General features: G+C 40.6%; 2 protein-coding genes across 2 annotated transcripts; both read right to left on the bottom strand.

The window, feature by feature from the left end:
• Positions 1–4373: 4373 nt before the first annotated feature.
• LOC115669917 (probable protein phosphatase 2C 6) lies at positions 4374–11402 on the bottom strand. Its single transcript, XM_030591093.2, has 5 exons — positions 10621–11402; positions 7977–8366; positions 6212–6329; positions 5836–6059; positions 4374–5246 (listed from the first exon to the last, which is right to left on the bottom strand). The coding sequence occupies exons 1-5, from the start codon at positions 10915–10917 to the stop codon at positions 4701–4703; spliced, it is 1575 nt and encodes a 524-aa protein (XP_030446953.1). The 5' UTR covers positions 10918–11402; the 3' UTR covers positions 4374–4700.
• Positions 11403–14736: 3334 nt separating this feature from the next.
• Positions 14737–17750, bottom strand: LOC115670009 (GPI-anchored protein LLG1-like). Its single transcript, XM_030591191.2, has 3 exons — positions 17443–17750; positions 17278–17334; positions 14737–15161 (listed from the first exon to the last, which is right to left on the bottom strand). The coding sequence occupies exons 1-3, from the start codon at positions 17540–17542 to the stop codon at positions 14896–14898; spliced, it is 423 nt and encodes a 140-aa protein (XP_030447051.1). The 5' UTR covers positions 17543–17750; the 3' UTR covers positions 14737–14895.
• Between the last annotated feature and the right edge of the window lie 1849 nt (positions 17751–19599).

Here is a 19599-nt window from a genome sequence, read left to right as displayed (position 1 = left end):
TTAGGATTTTTAGTGTCACAGAAAAAATTTAAAGTAAATGTGCCATAATGAGCATAATTTAACATTTTTTATGGCTTTTGCCTTTTATATTGTGGGCTGTAATGTTTCAGTACACTGGTCACATTCTTCACACACACACTCTCTCAAATTTCAGTGGAATAATTTAGCATCATCCCAACAAAAAATAAAAATAAAAGGTGGGCCTTTTGCTTAAATTAAGCTGTGCGCTTCTAAAGTTAGCAAGGCATCATTTAATACGTATCTCTTCCTTATCCATGACAAAATGCTTTTCATTTAAGAGCCTCGCGCAGTCATCTTTTCCAAGAAAATCGTGAGAAGAAAGAATGCCTTGCATAGGAATCTCCTCTGCTGCTCTTTCTTTCATCAAAAGATAACTAACAAAGGGTAAAAAAGAACAGTTGACAGTAGGGGGGAAAAACCCTAAAAAGATTCAAAGAAAAACACAAGCATCAACTAACCTAGTTACTAGCATTTAATATGAGAGGAAGGGAGAGGGACAGAGGGAGAGAGAGAATTCAATGCCAATGAAAGATGATTGAACACTATGTGTGACAGAGAGTGAGACTTGGCCATGGGCATGGCATGTGGGATGATGACCTTTCCTTTTACACGGTGGAGTGCAAGCATTAAAAAGCTGCAGCCACTGATCCCTTCCTCTCTCTCTCTCTCTCTTATTGAATTTCGCTCACTACCACCACTTCTTTCTTCAGCCACTTTGCATTATTTACTCTCGTGATTTGACATGCACAGGCTTAAAAAAGTCACATCCTCCTTCTTGTTTTTTGCCCCTTCTCTCTGTGTGCGTGTGTGTGTGACTGTGAGTATCTTTGGCGTTTCTTGGGGCTCTCGGATTGCATGCATCATGATGTTGATGTTGATGTTGATGTTGATGTTGATGGAAGTTGTTGTTCGGGAAAATAAGAATATCTGATGGCGGGATCAAGAAAAAGAGTGAACAGAAAGCGAAAAAAAGGGCAATGGAATGTGTAACTCTACGGTCCACCTCAGCAGCGATTTGCGAAATCGACCTCGAATGTGATCTCTACATCGCTGAAGTAGAAAGAAATATATTTGAATCATCGGATGGTCTTTAAAAGATAGTGAAAATGCTGACACTAAAATTGAGTTACTGTTGCCTAAGAAAATTACCAATGTATGAGTGTAATCACTCATTGGTAGGGCCTTCGAGTTTACAGATCGTGAACGAGCATTATGATCATTGAGCTAAGATACTAAGAATAGGAAAAAAAAGATTTATGTTAAGTTTGCACTATTTACGATTTTTGGTAGAAAGTTACCGACGTTATACATTTAACTTTTGAGATTTCAAGGTAAATTACTACATGTAAATGATACTTACTAACTCGTTATTTAAAGTTATTTAAAGCAAAATTACAATAATAGAGGATGGTTACTATGTAGAGTTACTATTGCTTATGACAATTTCAAGGTATTTTACTATCATATTGTTCAACTATTAAGTATTGGCATTTTCGTATCATGAACCTTGTAATCAAATTCCCGTCTTAAAGGTATATTACTAGTTAAATCTATACGACCATTGCAGGTAATTTATGCCTATATAGTTTTAATGACTATCTAAAGATGCAATTGGCCTTCCAATAGTTTCAGCTAAAAACGACAACTTCAACAGAAAAACTAGACATGCTTTCCTTCAACTCAATCGTTCATAGAATTGATTTGCGGGGTATTGTTTTTGTTCTTTTAATTGTGATGGTAACAAACTAGACATGCTTTCCTTCTCAAGCTCAATCACCAAAGGGCTTTGCTGAAGGGGTCCGAGCAACTATTTCATCAATTTAGACATACTAAATTCGATTCGGACCATAAAATCCTATGGACCCTAATGTGGAACCCCGCCAATTTAAATGGTTCAAATTCAATTTATTATATCTACTACAAGCAAATAATATTTTCTCATACTTCTTTGGTCTCCGAAGGATTCCTCGTCCTACAACACTGTGTCCAATTTCATTTTGTCATAATTTTCACATGAAAAATGTTGAAGAGTCCCCCAGGAGCACTTGTTAGGGGTTATTTATTGTGCTTTCGTAGTATAAAATATCCTATATAAAGCATAATTCTCTCTTAAACTATGTCGTTTGTTCAATTTTCAAAGTGTGTTTAACAAGGCCCGTTTTGATATGCTCTTGTATAAGAGTTACAGAAACAATTTTTTTTTAGGTTTTGAAAATCTGTCTCTCAATGGATTTTTTTAGGTTTTGAAAGACCGATCTCCCATCATACGACTGTCACCCTTTTGGACAGAGACCTTTGATCTCTCCATGAAAATGCGTTTTGCAAGCATCTCAAGATGACGACTTTGTGACTGCGTGTTCCAATTCGTGTACATTATTTGAAGCAGGCAGTCAGCATGTTGAAACTGTTAAGCGTTAGATCATAATACAAGTAGGAGTGTGTGTGCCTAATAATTCTCACATGTTAAAAAACACAAAAAGAAAAAATCAGGCACAGTTTGTTTCGATCGAAAAATCGATAATTTGAAAAATATGTTTCTAATTTTAATCATGTTCGTCACTTAGAAAATGAATCCATTCATGATATGCCAAGACATTTTTGTTGAATATCGACTTAGGATGTGTGGGCTCTAAATTCTGTGTCGTGTCAATGCAATATATGTTGAAACATTTTTGTTTGAATATTGACATCCAATCCAAAAGTTTGAGATGAATGTCCAAAAAGTCGTAAACCTATTCTGTAACAGCCAATTCAGTTCTAAATTTTTTAATTTGGCTAATGTGATTCAAATTCTTTTAACGATTTTCTAATGTAATCCTTTCAGCCAATTTTGACTGAAAATAGTTGACATAGCAATCTAGTCAGTGACAGTTATTTACATGGATGACCGACGCTGACGTAGACAATTTTTGCAATTTTTATAAAATAATTTCTAATTTTTTATTTTTTTTCCTTTCCTTTTCTTTCTTTTCTTGAAAAGGAAAAGAAAAAGGTAAAATAGAAAATAAAAAAGAAAAAAAATTAAAAATCCAAAAAATATTACAAAAATCGTTCACGTCAGCGATTTCCAGTCAAATTTGACCTGAAGGACAACATTAGCAAATCGTCAAAAGATTTAGGACTAAATTTGCCAAATTAAAAAATTTAAGAATGAATTGGCTATCTAACGATAGGTTTACGACTTTTTGGACAATTTTTCCCAAAAGTTGTCCGTCACCCGATCGTGTTTTGATTACATTATCTTTATTAATTCTCACAAGTTTCATTAATTCATCAAACCTATATGTCCATTAAGAGAGTTTAGAGATCTGAGTATATCTAGTGGGTAATTTGTCTAAAATCTATATATAAAGACGCAATTTAACCTTCGAAAAATAAAAACGATAACACAGCTCAAATATGTATTGATTTACAACACATGATGTTGATGAGCACCGCCCGGGTTAAGGTTGAGGCTGAGCTGACGATTCTTCCCACCAAATTATATTTTTGCATGCATGATGTCGACGAGCACTACTACTGAGGTTAAGGACAATGATTGAAAGCCGCAATGGGGGTGGGGAGTGGTACAGATTCCGATGCCTCTTGAAAGAGCATAAGGGACACATATGACTTATGAGAGTATGTACGGGGTAAGGTGGGGGATCATATTCAATGCCATCTCTTTTTATGCCTTTTGATTGCCTCAGATTCATAGCGCAAGAGTAGATTCTGCAGTCCACCACCACTTTAATTGCTTCTTGGGACTTCCACAACCAAAGCTTCTCTCTCTCTCTCTCTCTCTCTCTCTCTCTCTGGTACCTTCCTTATGGATGGGTAGAGTCAAGGCCACCTTCAAATCTTGCATTGCAGATTTTACTCATTCACTACACATAGGGATGAAGTCAAGAGGTACATCAAAGAACAGTGAAGTCTGCTGTAAGTAATCTGCTTGCACTAGGGGGAAGATGGTTTGAGTACATCATTGAGAAGAACTAAGAGCTGAACTGTGTAAATGGGACATCGACTTTGACTAAAGTTGCCCCTCTCTTCCTTTTCTTTTTCCTGTTTTCACGGGCTTTTTGGCTACTTGATGGGCTTGCCTAAGATCTACGATCAGAGAGTCGGATCGCGTAGTCGCGACTCGGACCCCCACAACCCCAACAAGTACCTCAGCCCGGGGCTGAGCTCGATAAGCACCGATGCCTGCACGTATTGAAGACATAATATGACATAGCATGACCATGGTCTTTCCTTCTACAGTACCACAGTGCTTTTAGTTTTCTTGTCGAAAGAAGAAATCGGCTCATGTCATAGGATGGAAAACCCAGAAGCCTAAAATGACAGTGAGGGAATCATAAGACGAGGAAAAGGAAGTGCAAAATTTTTCTATGAACTGTCTGAAAGCGAAATGTCTGGAAAAGAAGGAAAGATTGACAAAGCATCAATAACTGAAGCGCGATTATAAGATAACAAACGACTTATCGTTCTTTAGCTATGCCCCCAAAAATATAATACAGTTCCTGGCCACATATTTTATAGGAGCCGACCCACTTAGAAACTTCCATAGATGTCGATGCACTAATCCTACAAACCTTTCAGCATGCCGATATCCTAATAACCTGACTCGTCATGTTCTGCAGAAAATAGCAGGATCACGTAAAAATCTTTCCCGTCTGTTGCTTAAAGCCTCGGCTATTTTAAAAGTCCGGCAACCATTTTCTCCAACTGGCCGATCTCGCATCCCCCGATAAGAACCTGGGAAGGCTAAGCAGACTATTGACCCGGGTAACACCTTCCAAAGCTGACCACTCTTCGTCCTCGGCCGTGGAAATGCACTCTGCGAGGCTCCTCTTGGAGTGCCCTCGAAGCTTTCCAGAAACTTTCTCCTCTGAAAATTCGGGGACTGGGACGATCTCATCAGTGCCTCGAGCACTTGCACGCTCGAATTCAAGATCGCGACAATCACTGTCGAGATCTAAGGCTTCTGATTTATCAGCGGTTACTGCTACTGTCACGACCGGTGGCTCTGCATTTTTCGCCGTGTCACCCGTGGGCCAAGCTTCCCTTGAGGACAAGTGGTCCAGAAAGAGGCATACAGCCGCACAATCGTCGGTCTTCGAATTAGGGTACTTAAGCCTCCAGGCACGAACTGCACAATCAACAAGGGCTCTAGCAGCTGTTGTACGCGAGGGCGCTGATGACACTATGTCGATGGCTTCCTTATTCGATAGAACATCCCAAACCTGTGAGAATGATGTTGGACTGATCATAAGATTTCCATTGAACAAAAAAGAATCACTTGCTAGAAATGACAAGACATGTAGGCGTTGCCGAATTGATATCTTAAGGAGACTAGGGAGTCAAAATAGACTGTAGTGATCCTTGTGAATCATGTCAAGGATCAAACAGGTAAAATGCAAGCAACGGAGACATAACTCAAATGTTAAACACAAGATCCAATATTCAAAAATTGATAAATACATACAAAATCCTTCAAGCTTGACAGAGAAAGAAATAACACACCATCAGCGGCCAGAATGATATCAGACAATAAAGCAAAAGCATGGAAGTTTTCAAAAACAGTTTCGCTTGCCAGAACTATTGACCACATAGGTGTTATTGAATTGCATGATGACTCAAACAAGGTGGACACCAAGTGAGAAGTGTTTGAAGGATTAAACAGGGTGCATCATATATCAGTGACAGAACACCATAGACATCAAGTAGGGACATGTTTGAGGGATCAAATGCGTTCATCGTATATCAGTGACAGAACATGACTGCAAAAAATTTTCTTCGAATTCTCAACTAGAGTTGAAGAGGGGGAAATACCCCATCCGTGGCCATAATGATGAATTCATCTCCTTCACTAAGGTGGCGATAGTAGATATCTGGAACCGATATCAAGCCAAAGTCCTTGAGACAGAAGTCCCCAAAAGCTCTAGCCATGGCTAAACCAGGTGAGTCATTATTTGGCAACCAAACACGTGCAACCTCTGGCTCATCTTGCAAGGCAAAAACCCTGCCTTTGCACTTTTGTATTCTCGCTGCCTCCCCTGGATAGACATGTAAGACCATCAGATTGCAGAGAAGCTTATATGCTGCTTTTGTGTGTGTATGTGTGTGTGTGTGTGTGTGTGTGTGTGTGTGTGTGTGTGAGAGAGAGAGAGAGAGAGAGAGAGAGAGAGAGAGAGAGAGAGAGAGAGACTTGGAAGATCTGGCTTCAAATCCACAGTGAGTTGGACAGGAACCAACGAATTATCTATGTCTCTTGATGCAAGTACTGCTCTAGAGTCGCCGACATTTCCTATTACAAGATGCTGACCCTGATAAACCATATTTAAAATGAATGAGTTGAAACACACAAAAGACCTTCGATGAGACTTTCTTCAGTAAAATTTGCTAGATATAGATATCTTAGTGAATCTACGGCAGCAGTTCACAGATTCATAATCACATCAATGTCCTAAGCAATCATGTGATATCTGCAAAAGAAAACATGAAGGACTCCCATTCCCCTACATAAAGAAATAAAAAAAGGTGAAACAAGACAAATTCTCAATCGCCACGTGTAGCTATCTGCAGAGAGCTGACAATAGCAATTTAACCAGTAAAATTTCAAAACTAATGCGTGTTTACCATTTGCACTTTGCATTAATCCATCTTCGATTCAAGGAAGCACTAAACTAACAGGTAGACAGTATAATTGATGAAATTCATTTGAAGTACAGCTGATATAATGACGCCATTGGTGTGAGGGATAAATGATGTGGAATGTAATGAAAAGTGGAATGCAAATGCAATAAAACGACTCTTTTGTCTATTGAAAAAAGAAACGTGAGTGGGAGAAGGTACACTGGGAAGTAAAATGCTTCAAGCTTTGTTACTTCATTGAAAGGGGTACTCCTCCTTGTTGCTTTTACAAAGGGTATGCTGTGTCCCATTTACGAAAGCATATCCAACGCAAGAAAGTTAATAGGAACTAAAATTGTGCCTTCTTCAGCATTTTTTTCTACCGAACAATGCCCGAAAATATATGAGGTAAGGCTCCTCAATATGCATGCAGAAACCATCTTGCAAAATGAATGTAATCAGCAATCTACCTCATCAATCAAAATAGTGGGGAGCTCTCTCCCTTGATCATACTAGATTACCATGAAACTTTGGAGCAACAAAAACTGCCTTCGTAATTGTAACCTGAAGAGATCGGTGAAATCAGCACTCTTGAAATTTATCTTATGATGAGGCCATTCCAAGGACCAGGCGTCATGTACAATAAATGTAATAGAAGGTTAACTTATCACCCAAAAATTGCAGAAAGATTGGTAGCAGCAGCTGCGCACTAGCTGCAGTAGCATGTAGTAGGAGCAGTAGTAACTCTAATAGTAGCGACAGTCATGTAATAGTCTGTTTAGAATTCAATTTTGGAACCAATTTTTTCCAGCATGAACCCTGCATGATTTTAAATTTGCTAGAGAACCCAGTCAGATGTCAACATTAGTATTATGATATTATTGGATACATGTCCTGCCTCAGGAACTATCTCCGCGTCAAAACACTCGCAAACAAATACCAATTTAACCACCAGAAGATAATTGAAAAGATAAAGTTATAAAGAAAGTCAATAAAAACATACTTCCTTTTCTAGCTTTGAAGAACTTCGGTAATTAAATGTGGGAAAAAAATGGAAAAAATTGGAAAGAAATCATAAAATTCTTGGTCCGTATGCAAATGCAGAAAATTCACGATCCTACAATGCTACAAAAGTAATTAACAAAGAGCATCTTCACATCCCTGAAATGCAAACTTGAACTCGAGAGTTATCATAGCTTACTGAGACAGTCTTGGTTTCTTATTCAGTATTATTAAAGGTATAGATATTGAAGTGAGAGAGGAAGAGAATAAAAAAGCAAACAATCTTAAACCATAAGCATGAGAAGAAACTACTTCAAGGTTGATGCCAATTTCATTACCTGCTTTATCAAGGTAACGGCTGTTGTTCCACTGCAGAAACAGTCAATGGTTGGGTGCAACTTCAATTCCTTGTCCATTAAGTTGAAAGATTTTAACATTGACTGTCTAAGTGGAAAAAGTGCCTCGGGAAGTCTCTCCTTTTCTTCGATTGCCCAGGACTCAGACCACTGATCCTCTGAGGCAACTACAGCACCTTCCTCATTAGTCGTGCCACAAGGAGCATTTTCGCTGTCGGCAAGGTCGCTCTCATCAACACTTGAAGAGGCAGTCCACTGAGTACAGAGAATAAGTGGGAGAGAATCTCGAACTTTCTTGGCAACCATATGACCCAAAGGACCATGACCATCAAATACTCCACAGAATACTGTATCACTTCTTGAACTGTAATTCTATCAACAAAAAATTTCCCATGAACTCAAACTCCTCATGGCCTATAAGGAGGGAAAATATTATATTTGCAGAGAAACAAAAAATATAGTTATCACTAACTAAAGAAAATACAAAGTGTGTATAAGATTAAAAGTCATAGGAAATCCAGATAATATCTATACATGCAGACCATCACATGCAGGTATAAACAAGGCACATTGTTGCTACTACAGGATAAAATTCTCCCAGTTAGCATCCTATCTCAATTAAGGTTATAGCCCGTTCTTCCAGAATCTTTGTTAGTCGTTATCAGAGCATGTAACCTTTCATTTTCATCCCCATTGTCCTCAGAGCCAACTACAATATTATCCTCATCACTGATCAACACTAAAATTATCTATGCGATCTTATACTCCTTCAATGTCACTGTCCAGGACAACTTGATCCTCTGTCTTCAGTCAAAGAAACATGTGAGAATGTGTGCTGCATGTCCTGCATCCATAGTGATCCAGATTTACACAGTTCATGTACTTGTACAAGATATTTCCACCAAAAAGCCGAAGCTTCCAGATTAGACTTCCAAAGCTCTCACACACAGTAATGTTTGTCTTCTTCACTTTTTAGTTCTAAAAAAATTGTAGTTGTAGCAGGAATGTGTACCTAACATGCAAGTGCCATGGAATATACTATTCAAGTTCCTAATAGAGTAGACTCTTATATAATGAAAAAGTGTACCCATTACTATAATTAGCAATCTACCTACTAATAAAGCTAAACAAATTTTTAGGCGAAGCCTTGTTACATGCAGGTACTATCATTACCGAAACAACAACAATAACAAACTAATCCTTACTGAGCTAGGTGGCTTTAGCTATATAAATCCTTTAACACTATTACTATGGTCGGTGAGACCTAAATTCTATAGGATGCATAAACAAAGAATCTGACGCTTGTATCAAACTAGAAGCCTTTTAAATGCATACATTTTCCTAAACACACCTTTGGTCAAATAAACTGTTGATAAAGCCTAATTGATTAAAAGGCAACAGTGGAGTTAAAAAAGAAATCACATCAGACATCTGTGGAATATCCAGAAATCTCCCACGAAGATAGGCAAACCCAAGACACCTGAGGAGGTAAAGATTGTACATAAGCCATACGTCCACGGCATGGAAAAACTACCATGTAAAGCCACCGTATCTCTTTGGCATTGGAATTGTAATCCTTCACCACAAACTTTTTACTACTTTTCAGGTAACACAGTATACCTCCATGTATTGGGGGCAAATACAATTTGAAACTTCCTTATTTCTAATTGGTCAACTTCAGCAAAGAACAAGCCATTGACCTTACAGAGCATAATATTAACACAAGTCGAGAGGTATATTACACAGAGCATTCCTGTAGTTGACTCTAAAGAAAACTACAACTCTGTCGACACGACAAACTTTGATGACCCCAAAAGGTCCAGAAGTGCGATTCTAGCCCATAAGGTGTTGGACCAATATTAGTCATCCAAGTCCATGCTTTGTTAGACAGTTACCTTTCCCAAGAACAGTTACTTCTAATAATTGATGATTTTATTGCATTCTTCTGAACTTAGGAGTGCTTACTCTAACGCTCTTCAAATTCTTCGGACTAAGCCTGAGACAAGCATGTAGAAAAACCTAAAACTTCACCATTATCAAACAATCAAGAAAATTGCTTTCTTATCAACTGTGATAAGCTGCCATTCCGACAGAAACCAACTGTTCTTGAGCCAGTGCAACAGAATATTTTCCTATTGAGGGAAAGTATAACACCATCTCGGAAGGACTGCTGCCTTACATTATACATGATCATCTTCATCCGGCACAAACAAGTCATCCTAGAGGACACGAACAGCGCTGCGCTGAAAAACCCAAACTTTCCAAGCCACATTCCTTTCTCCTCACACTCACAAAGCAACTGTCGCACAAGTTTTTCTCCCTCACCTCACTAAATGCCCGCATGAACAATCTTATGGTGCTATAAAGAATAAGGCTTCGTTCTATGAAAGGTCACTCAAGACAAAGCAAGAGAATGCCTACACAACCACTGTCAAACTCAAAACTGCACACCCTAAACGCTCGATTTTCCTCCCCACAAAAATATACCACCTAGTCCAAGATTTCTGATCAAAACTCCTCACAGACACAAAAGAAGAAACACGCTTCGCCAGTGACAACTACCGAGAAACACAATTTGTTAAAATGAATCAGAACCCATGAAAGATTATAGGCACGAGGTACAAACCTCCCAAACAACCATGGCGTCTTGATTGGTACCTTTCTTGCCCTGCTGCGTGTACAAGCAAGCCACGTCACTAGCCCCACTCACGCACATCTTCCCAGCAACATGAATCTGACTCTGATTCAGCAGCTGGTCGCTGTTCCCAGACCTCCTCTTGCTAAAACTCCCAATCTTCTTCCACCTCGCCGAGCCCGAGCCCAGCCCACGCGCTGCTACCGTAGCTGACGTGGGATCTCCCTCCGCCGCAACCCCCACCACGCGCCGGCCCTGCCCTCCTGGCGTCGAACAGCAAGAACCCATTTCGATTCCTCCCGCGAAAAGAACCCGGACAACATAAACAGTGGGGGCGAAAAAACCTCAGAACTTTCACAGGACCATCTCTTTTGAAACGTACGGTTCTTGGGGTCGGGTCAAAACGCAAAAAAAGAATCGAGCCACAAAGTGGAACGAAGTGGGGGCTAACGAAATTAAAAGAGAAAGATCGGGAAGAGAATTCGAAAACGGGCGGTAGGTGGGTGGTTGGATTATAAATGTCAGCGCAAGAATCACATCCGCACCGATCGGTGATCACAATCAAACCCCCCACGGAGAGCGACAGCGAGGAAGAGGGGAGCGAGGGAGGCCGTACACACCGACTCCGAGCCTCGCGACCTTTAAAGAAAGCGTGCGTTACTACTGCATCCAGACGAGCAGAAGCCAACGAGAACAGCTGATAACGATAGAGTAGGTGTCGGGCGATCGTGGGCTTTTCTTGGATTTTCTATATCGCGCGGCTCCTGAGACGATAAAGAAGCGAAACGGGGAGAGAGAGATGAACGGCCTACGGAGCCTTGCGGCTTGATCTAAATGTCCATGGCAGTGGGGGGGTGAGCTTTTGGCGTTGAAGCTGCTGCTGTTCCTACGGACCGAGGTCAAACGTGCGTGTGTGTGTGTCGTGTTTTTTAACGTTCTTTTGCCCGTTTCCGGTTTCGCCCGAGTGACCCACGCCTTTCCAGAAGTCAATGGTCGGGGCTTTTGAAATTTTTTTATTTCCTCGGTTCGGTCAAAGGGGACACGTGGCGGGGCCTTGCAGGTGGATTTGGACCGCGACCGCGACCGCGACCGCGCTTCTATAAAGAGGAGCGACCTCTGTCTAACCGTCGCCTATTTGTAAATTCGATTCTATTGCGTTATGTGGGCATGTCGAACTCATCCCACACCGTTGGATTTTCGTTGGGTGGGGCTTTGGGAAAATTTAGCCCACCGCAAATTGGGCCTACCCAATAGTAGATAAGCAGAAATTCTGAAATAATTAATCGATTAAAAAGGAAAAATTGATCGAAAAATCTATTTATTGCGCTTTTACCAATTCAGTCTTAAACTTTTTAATTGTCCCAATCGAGTTTTAAAATATTTCAAGTTTTGCAAATTGAGACCATTCGACCAAATTTGACCGGAAATTATTGACGTGGATGCCGGGCAATGTGGCAGGGTTGGCCCACGGCCGGCATTAACATGGACAACATTTAAAATATTTTAATATTTTTAATAATTTTTTTCTTCTCTTTTCCTTCTTTACTTTTTTGCCTTTTCTCTTCTTTTTTTTTTTTTTTTCTCTTTTGCCCTCTGTTGGCCTCAAGCAAGGGCCGCCCTCACCGGCCTTGGCTCAAGCGAGGGTGACCCTCACTAGCCCGAGGGGAGGGCAGCCCTCACCAACCTAGGCTTGGGTGTTGGCAGAGGGGAAGGGAAAAAAAAGAAGAGAAGAGAAAAGGAAAAAAAATAAAAAAGGAAAAGTGAAGAAAAGAAAAAAAAGGAAATTTAAAAAATTTGAAAAAATATTAAAATATTATTAAAAATTGTCTACGTCAATGCTGGCCGTGTAACGTTAGACGCCTGGCGTTCACGTCAGTGGTTCTGGCCAAAATTGGCCAGATGAATTCAATTGGCAAAACGTGAAAATGTTTAGAACTCAATCGACACAATTAAAAGGTTTAGAACTGAATTGGCAAAAGTGCAATAGATTTAGGACTTTTGATAATTTATATCTAAACATTTTCATGGACGATAAAAATATTTTTCGCTCATTCATTTTTGTAAATGTAAGCGATCATTTTTAGGAAAATGTTGTTCAAACTATTCATTTTGCACGAAACAAATGGAACACAAAAAACTTGTTGAAGAGGGTACTTGTTAAGTATATTTAGCAAATAAATTGATTTTCAATGCAGTGTTTGCACACGACATGAGACATACACAACATTGGAGATTGCAATCTTTTCCTTGAATAGGCATCTAACGAGAGTTCTCAAAATACTTGTTAAGAAAATCTATTCGTTAAAGTAAAAAAGCGGTGAACAGGAAGAGGTGGACATGGCCTCTTTTCACCTAACCTAAAAGTAATGTAGAATTAGAAAGTACAAAACAAATTTGAATAGTGAAGAGATGGCCATGAATTGACAACAAAGCAATGTCCCATCTTGCTGGTCTCTCATTATTCTTAATTTTCACATACATTCCAATCTTATTTATCGCCCAAAACTATAGTCACAGGGCAAAAAATCACTCAGCATAATAAAAGAATGATGTGGTCTCTTCATAAGCTTTTAATGAGGTTAATTATACTCAACAATTTAATAATTCATACTTTTTATTTACAATGTATTAGCATTTGGAAAATTGAAGCACAAACCATTCTTATAGTATCTTAAAACTTATGATACAAAAATTAGATTTTCCGGCATTATCACTTGCTTATCTCGGTCAATCCAAATCAATAATCAAGCTACAATCTTGACTGATGTGAGCATTTACGTTACACGAGGCGTTTTATCCTATCCTGTGTTTGGTGATGGTCCAGGATAGGATAAGGTCGGATATAGACCGGATATAGCCCGGATAAAAAAATCCGAGGGGGGGTGGGATAGACCTGGATAGGATTTCTAATGCCTATTTTTTCAGAAACCCTACACTCCACTCGCCGTCATCTTCATCCCCACACCTTGTGCGCTTTCACCAAAAAAATTGCTCGGCTTTTTTTCGTTCACCAACTCCTCCGGACCCGTGAATAGCAAAAAAATAAATAAATTATCCTATCCGATTTTAAATCCGCAGTCCACCAAACAGTGAATAGGATATGAAGAAATCCCATGATTTCTTATCCTATCCTATCCAGTCCTATCCTGTTTAGAAATCCGGACAACCAAACGCAGCCTAAAGACTTTTGGGTAAACGCTAAACTGTTTAGGTAAACAATTTTCAAAACCCATTAGGGAAATGCATTGCATTTCCAAAATCCTCCAAAACCTTTAGCTCAAGGCCATTACTACTGGGCATTCAACGATTTTGGAATGCTGGAGCCCATAATTAATAGTATTTTTATTTTAACTTTGCTCTCACCAGTTTTTTTTATTCCTCTTTTACTGTTGAAATTGACATTGCTCATCTCTCTACTATGCTCATCGTCTCTCTTTGAACAAGGTCACCAAAGGTCAACGGTTAATGGTCGATGAGGCAAGATCTGGAGGGTCGATGTGAGATTTGGAGAATCAAGGGTTGTCGAGGCTCGCGTAATGCCGGCCAAGGGTCACACGATGCTCGTGCTCAATTTTGAGCCATAGTAGATAGATTCGAGGGTCACCTAGTTGAGCATGGCCGACTTTGAGACTCAAGGCCTGTTGTCTTCGTCAGATGTGGCTTGCTCGACTTCTCACGACCTCTACGTTGCCTCACCTTGCTAGGGTTGCTGAACCTCGATGACGATCGCCTGGAGTTGCGTGACCTCGGCAACCCTCTTTGGGTTTGCGCCATGCTCGCAAGCCCAAATCTGGGCCTCTTGAGATCGCGTGACCTAAGCGTTGCCTCACCTAGGGTCGCATGCCTTCGACAACCATTGTGACCGGACCTTTCAAACAACTCAAAGTTGAGCCTGCTGCAATTTCAAATTTTCGTTTTCACGAAAGTCCTTTGTGCAAATAGTGTTCAAGAAAACTCTTTAAACTTAAAATCTATTGCATTTATGCAAAGACATTTCCCAAAAATTCTCCCAAACGCACGATAAAGCTCCAACCATAGTTATGCGGAAACCTGACACAGATCAGGGGCAGGACATTCAACAACAGGCTTACCAAAACATGGAAGTCGAAAGATGAAGAGGCCAGCAATTCCATATCTCTCCATGTTATTTATATAAGAAGGCAATAATTGCAGTGGAGACGGTCTATAGTCTTGGTCCAAGCAAAATGAAAGTGCTGATATAAGGGGGGCATGGAATGTGATTTTGAGCCCCGCCACTGTCATCGGCTAAGCATGATGGCGGTGATGACACTTGAGCCCTTGCTTTCCTTCTCTGCATTTGGTAGCGAAAAGGCCTGGCGGGTACTTCCCGTAAAGGTTAATGTAGGTAAACATGGTCGAAGCGCAATCATTCTTTGGGTCATTTAAAACATAGGCGTAAGGGCAGGCAAATTCCTCGAACGCTCCACAACAAGCTTTGGGAGGGTAAAGAGGCCCTTTGCATTTGCTCGTGATGATTGTGTAGTTCAGGGACTCAAAGTTCACTGGACAACCTGCAAAATCCATCGCACAATATTGAGATTCTAAATGATCTATAGACTTGGACATGAGACACAATAATCACATCAAAGCAACGCGAAGGTTGAGCAAATCGGCGCAAAGATGAGGTCAGGGCATTATCGGCCAATATCTGTGGTTATCTTTTCCTTTTTCGCAAATATATGCATGCAGCAGGATTTAGAGTGGTGGCTAGCTCCAGCTAGTACAGTATTGACAACATTCATCTGTTAAAAGTAAAGTATTTTGCTGACAATGTTTCCTAAGAGATCCCTCAAAGGATCATCAGTTTACAGTGTCCCCAATTATGCTACAAGAACCAGATGACGAGAACAGCAGAAACTCAGTAGTAACACCAAACTTTTCACATGCTTCCAGTTAATGGGCCTTTTCCTTTTTACTTTACCTGATTGAGGCTCTTCAGTTTCATAGACTTGAGAATTTCTTGCACAGGTAGAACAGAAGAAGCTTAACTATAGCATTCTACAATTCTATCAAATCAAAATTAAACTTCATATGACAATGTTCCATCTTTCCTCCGGATCCGTCTTGACAGGGTGTGAGATAACTGAGAAGTACAGGAGGAGTGGACAGAAATCTGACTGGACTTTGATCTGACCTACACCGTAATATTAGGATATTTACTTACCTCTCAGGATTATGCATATATCTCCTATAATTGTGCATATCCCTAATTGATTAGAATTGATATTCTATTTATCTTATTACTTTAAATAGTCATTTTATAAAGCATATAAATAGGTTCATATACTATTTATCAAAATATATCGAAATATATGGGAATTTCATATCGCTCTTTTCCACTTTGTTCAACTCAAGCAGTCAATGAATATAAAAGACACTGGACATATGCTCGAACGAACATACCTAAGAGCTACACCACTCACATAATTCGATTATTAAGCCAGAATTTGAGTAACAATCGCTACTTGAGCAACTAACAATAAACTGTCAACCAGGGATCTGTTGCCACAATATCGCCACTTCTCTAACATAAATCTCCACACCAGGAACTAATTTAGAGCACCAACATCCCAAAATAGCCCAAAGCGTCTAAAAGCTTGGAAGAAATAAGGGGGAAAGAACAGCATTGGTGCCAAAACTTGTATACGGAGGTCACTTTGGTGCCAAAACTTTCATTTGGATAACTTAAGTGCCAAAAATTTACTCCGGCGATCACTTAAGTGCCAAATCGGAGAAAAAACGATCATTTAAGTGCCAACGGCGAGAAATTCCGATCAAATTTAATACGTGACTTTTATATTTAAATTTTAATGACACGTGGCATTTCCATGTGTATAATTCAATTTTTTAAATATTTTTTTTTCTGATTTTCTTCTTTCTTTTCTTTTTTTTTCTTTTCTTTCTTCTTATTTCCGATGGCCGGCGTCCGGCATCCGGCCACCGGCCATGGCCGGCCTCGGCGAGGGCCGGCCTCGCCGGATCTGGGCGAGGCGAGCCCTGCGCCGGGGCTCGCCCGCCTGCGAGGTCGAGGTCGCTCGGGCGTGGCGAGCCCCGGCGAGGGCTCGCCTCGCCGTATCCGGCGAGGCGGCCGTGGCCTCGGCAAGGGCCGGCCTCGCGGATCTGGCGAGGCGAGCCCTCGCCGGGGCTCGCCCGCCCAGCGACCTCGACCCTCTCTCGGGCGGGGCGAGCCCCGGCGAGGGCTCGCCTCGCCAGATCCGGCGAGGCCGGCCCTCGCCGAGGCCACGGCGGCCTCGCCGGGCCTCGCCCGGAGGAAGGCGATGCCCGGCGAGGCCGGCCATGGCCGGACGCCGGCCATCGGAAATAAGAAGAAAGAAAAGAAAAAAAAAAGAAAAGAAAGGAAAAAAGAAAGAAAAGGAAAAAAAAAGAAAAGAAATGCCACATCAGCCTCCGGCGAGCCACATCAGCTTGAGAAATTAATAAAAAAATGCCACGTCGGATTTCCGGCGAAGTGGCATTTAAGTGATCGTTTTTCACAACTTTTAGCACTTAAGTGATCTGATTGAAAATTTTGGCACTAAAGTGGCTTCCGTACACAAGTTTTGGCATCAATGCTGTTCTTTCCCCAAGAAATAAGTATCCAACAAACAGGGTCATAAAAGATTTTACTTTGTTTAGCCTGGAGGAGGTGCCGACCAGCAAGAGCCTGCGATTCGAATATATCATCTGTATCCACATATCAAGAAAATAAAAAATCTTAGGACGACATTCACGGGTCCACGCAAGAGAATGAATTGGCGGGTTCTGAAAAGGAGGAGTTTTTAAAGAAGATACCTGAAATGGGAGTGGCAAAAGAAGCGGTTTTGGAGGAACAGGTCAAAAGAATCAAGAAAATGGCACACAACTTGCAGAGAGTGAACCCGTATGACGCCATAGCTTTCTGGGTTCTTGGGTTAGCGCAGAGAGAGAGAGAGAGAGAGAGAGAGAGAGAGAGAGAGGAATTAGATCTCTTTTGCGGAGAAGCAGATTTATTCTTTCTTCGTCACTTGAGATGTTCTTCTTTAAATAGAAACAAGGCAAATAAGGTTCAAGCAGCGTATAGCAAAAGTGGAAGAGGGGTGAAGAGAGTACAACAACATCTGGTGGAGGGTTGGGTAAAGACATCGGACATACATAGGGACGGTGACTACAGACTCGTGAACACGTCACTTTCTCCTCTCGCAGTCTCAGTTTCTTCGTCCCCCATTGTTTTCTTGTCATTGCCAACTGTTTGTCCACCATATTTGACTCGATAATTGAATAAATTTATTTCTCCTTCTTCTTTTTCTGTTAAATTATCATATATTATAATGTCATTTACTTAATATAATAGAACGAGTTTAAGTAATAGTTTCACGTTTGGAAAGTAAATTTCCTAGACTTGCAAAACCCATCCCCACAACTGCCCAGCGATTCCGGTCTTCTGTGTCATCCTGTTCAAGACTTCTCTAACTGTTTTAGTAATGAAAAGTCTTCGGTGTATACTTTCATGAAGAGAAAAAGAGCATCCCTACTTAGAGAGGACAGGACATAGTCGGATCCTTTAACGGGTTGGGCAATCGCCTATATGCGCACACTGCTTTATGCTTTCACCGTGCAAAGAGAACAAGAAAGCTGAATTTGACATTTGCAAACGATGTGAATGTCCTGGAAACTTTCGTAGTTTGACGAGATAGTCTTAGATGCCCTCTTATGGTCCTTTGAGATGCTCAAGTGTCTGGTCTGACCCCGGGAATATCCCGATAGAAAACTGCTGCTTCCTCGCTTTTGCTTGTTTTCAAATTCTGTAAGAACAGAAACTTAGTAATTTACCCTATTTTCTTTTTCTCTCCCCAAGTTTTGCATAGTAAAGTCACAGGAATTGGAGTTTTAAAACTGACAGGATTCCTCCGGGAACTGATGCGGCAGAATAATGTAAGTTTCGAATCGTTGTATACATTTAGTAAATTGAAGGAGGTATTGCCTTCTTCCTTGATGGTTGAGCAGGGTTCTCTTGTATCATGTACTCCAGAGTGCGGTGGCTGCTTTCTAAAATCTCTCCATCATTTAAACATGCTGCAAAATGTTTGAGGATTCATGCTAACTCCCCCTGACAAGACCGTCTGTGCAAGAATAGTACCTGGAACAAAGGAATTTCCAATAAAATGGTGCTGTCCTTTAAGACACCCTTTGATTAACAAGACCAGAAAAGGGGCTCGAGGTCCCCAATGCTGATGCTTTTCTTCTGCAATTTACAACTTTCTGTTGATCAACTCGACCCTCTTTATTAGTACTGGAAACAGGTGAAAAGTTTGGTGTTGCTACTTAGTTTCTGCTGTTCTTGTCTTCTGGTTCTTGTATCATAATTGGGGACACTGTAAAATGATGATCCTTTGAGGGAGCTCTTCAGAAACATTATCAGCAAAATACTGTACTTTTAACAGATGAATGTTGTCAATGCTGTACTAGCTGGAGCTAGCCACCACTCTAAATGCTGCTGCGTACCTACATTTGTGAAATATACAATGAGAAAATATCGGCCAGATATAGCTTTTTCTGATGGAAATGGAAAATAGGACGAGAAAGTTTGAGGGGTGAGAAGGTTTTCAGAGTTCTTGTTATCTTGAGCCTAATGGATTGCTTTATTGTGAAATTCAAATGTTCAAGTTCCAATTGTATGCGAAACGATGAATGTGGTTGACACTGAAGTGAGTTACTAATGAAGTCCTTGGAGAATTTGGGATATCTTGGGTATCTGGAGCCCCTAATCATAATGAAAGAGAGAGGTGTCGTGGCATTTAAAAAAATTGGTCATTGGAATAACCTACCATGGATGTGTTTGGGTGATTTGTATGATATTGGAAATATTGGCGAAACGTGTGGGGGAGCTCCAAAAGCTAGAAGGTATATGAATCAGTTCCAAGGTATGGGCAGGGCTACTTGATTAGGCTTTCTCAGGACGGAAGCATACGT

The sequence above is a fragment of the Syzygium oleosum genome, unplaced genomic scaffold, assembly GCF_021117445.2.
Source record: "Syzygium oleosum isolate NSW1041296 unplaced genomic scaffold, Sole_v2.1 Sole_v2.22, whole genome shotgun sequence".
In the NCBI taxonomy this organism is placed as follows: Eukaryota; Viridiplantae; Streptophyta; class Magnoliopsida; order Myrtales; family Myrtaceae; genus Syzygium; species Syzygium oleosum.
This window is presented reverse-complemented; position numbering and strand designations above follow the sequence as displayed.

Bases quoted from the DNA above. Each gene is read 5' to 3' on its own strand.
- LOC115669917 (XM_030591093.2), bottom strand. From the start codon at position 10,917: ATGGGTTCTTGCTGTTCGACGCCAGGAGGGCAGGGCCGGCGCGTGGTG. The intron at 8,367-10,620 runs GTTTGTACCTCG...TTTTGTTGATAG, and splicing joins ACGCCATGGTTGTTTGGGAG to AATTACAGTTCAAGAAGTGA. The intron at 6,060-6,211 runs GTCTCTCTCTCT...ATGTCTATCCAG, and splicing joins TTTGAAGCCAGATCTTCCAA to GGGAGGCAGCGAGAATACAA.
- LOC115670009 (XM_030591191.2), bottom strand. From the start codon at position 17,542: ATGGCGTCATACGGGTTCACTCTCTGCAAGTTGTGTGCCATTTTCTTG. The intron at 17,335-17,442 runs GTATCTTCTTTA...ATGTGGATACAG, and splicing joins TTTTGCCACTCCCATTTCAG to ATGATATATTCGAATCGCAG. The intron at 15,162-17,277 runs GTAAAATCTTTT...TGGATTTTGCAG, and splicing joins CCTCCTCCAGGCTAAACAAA to GTTGTCCAGTGAACTTTGAG.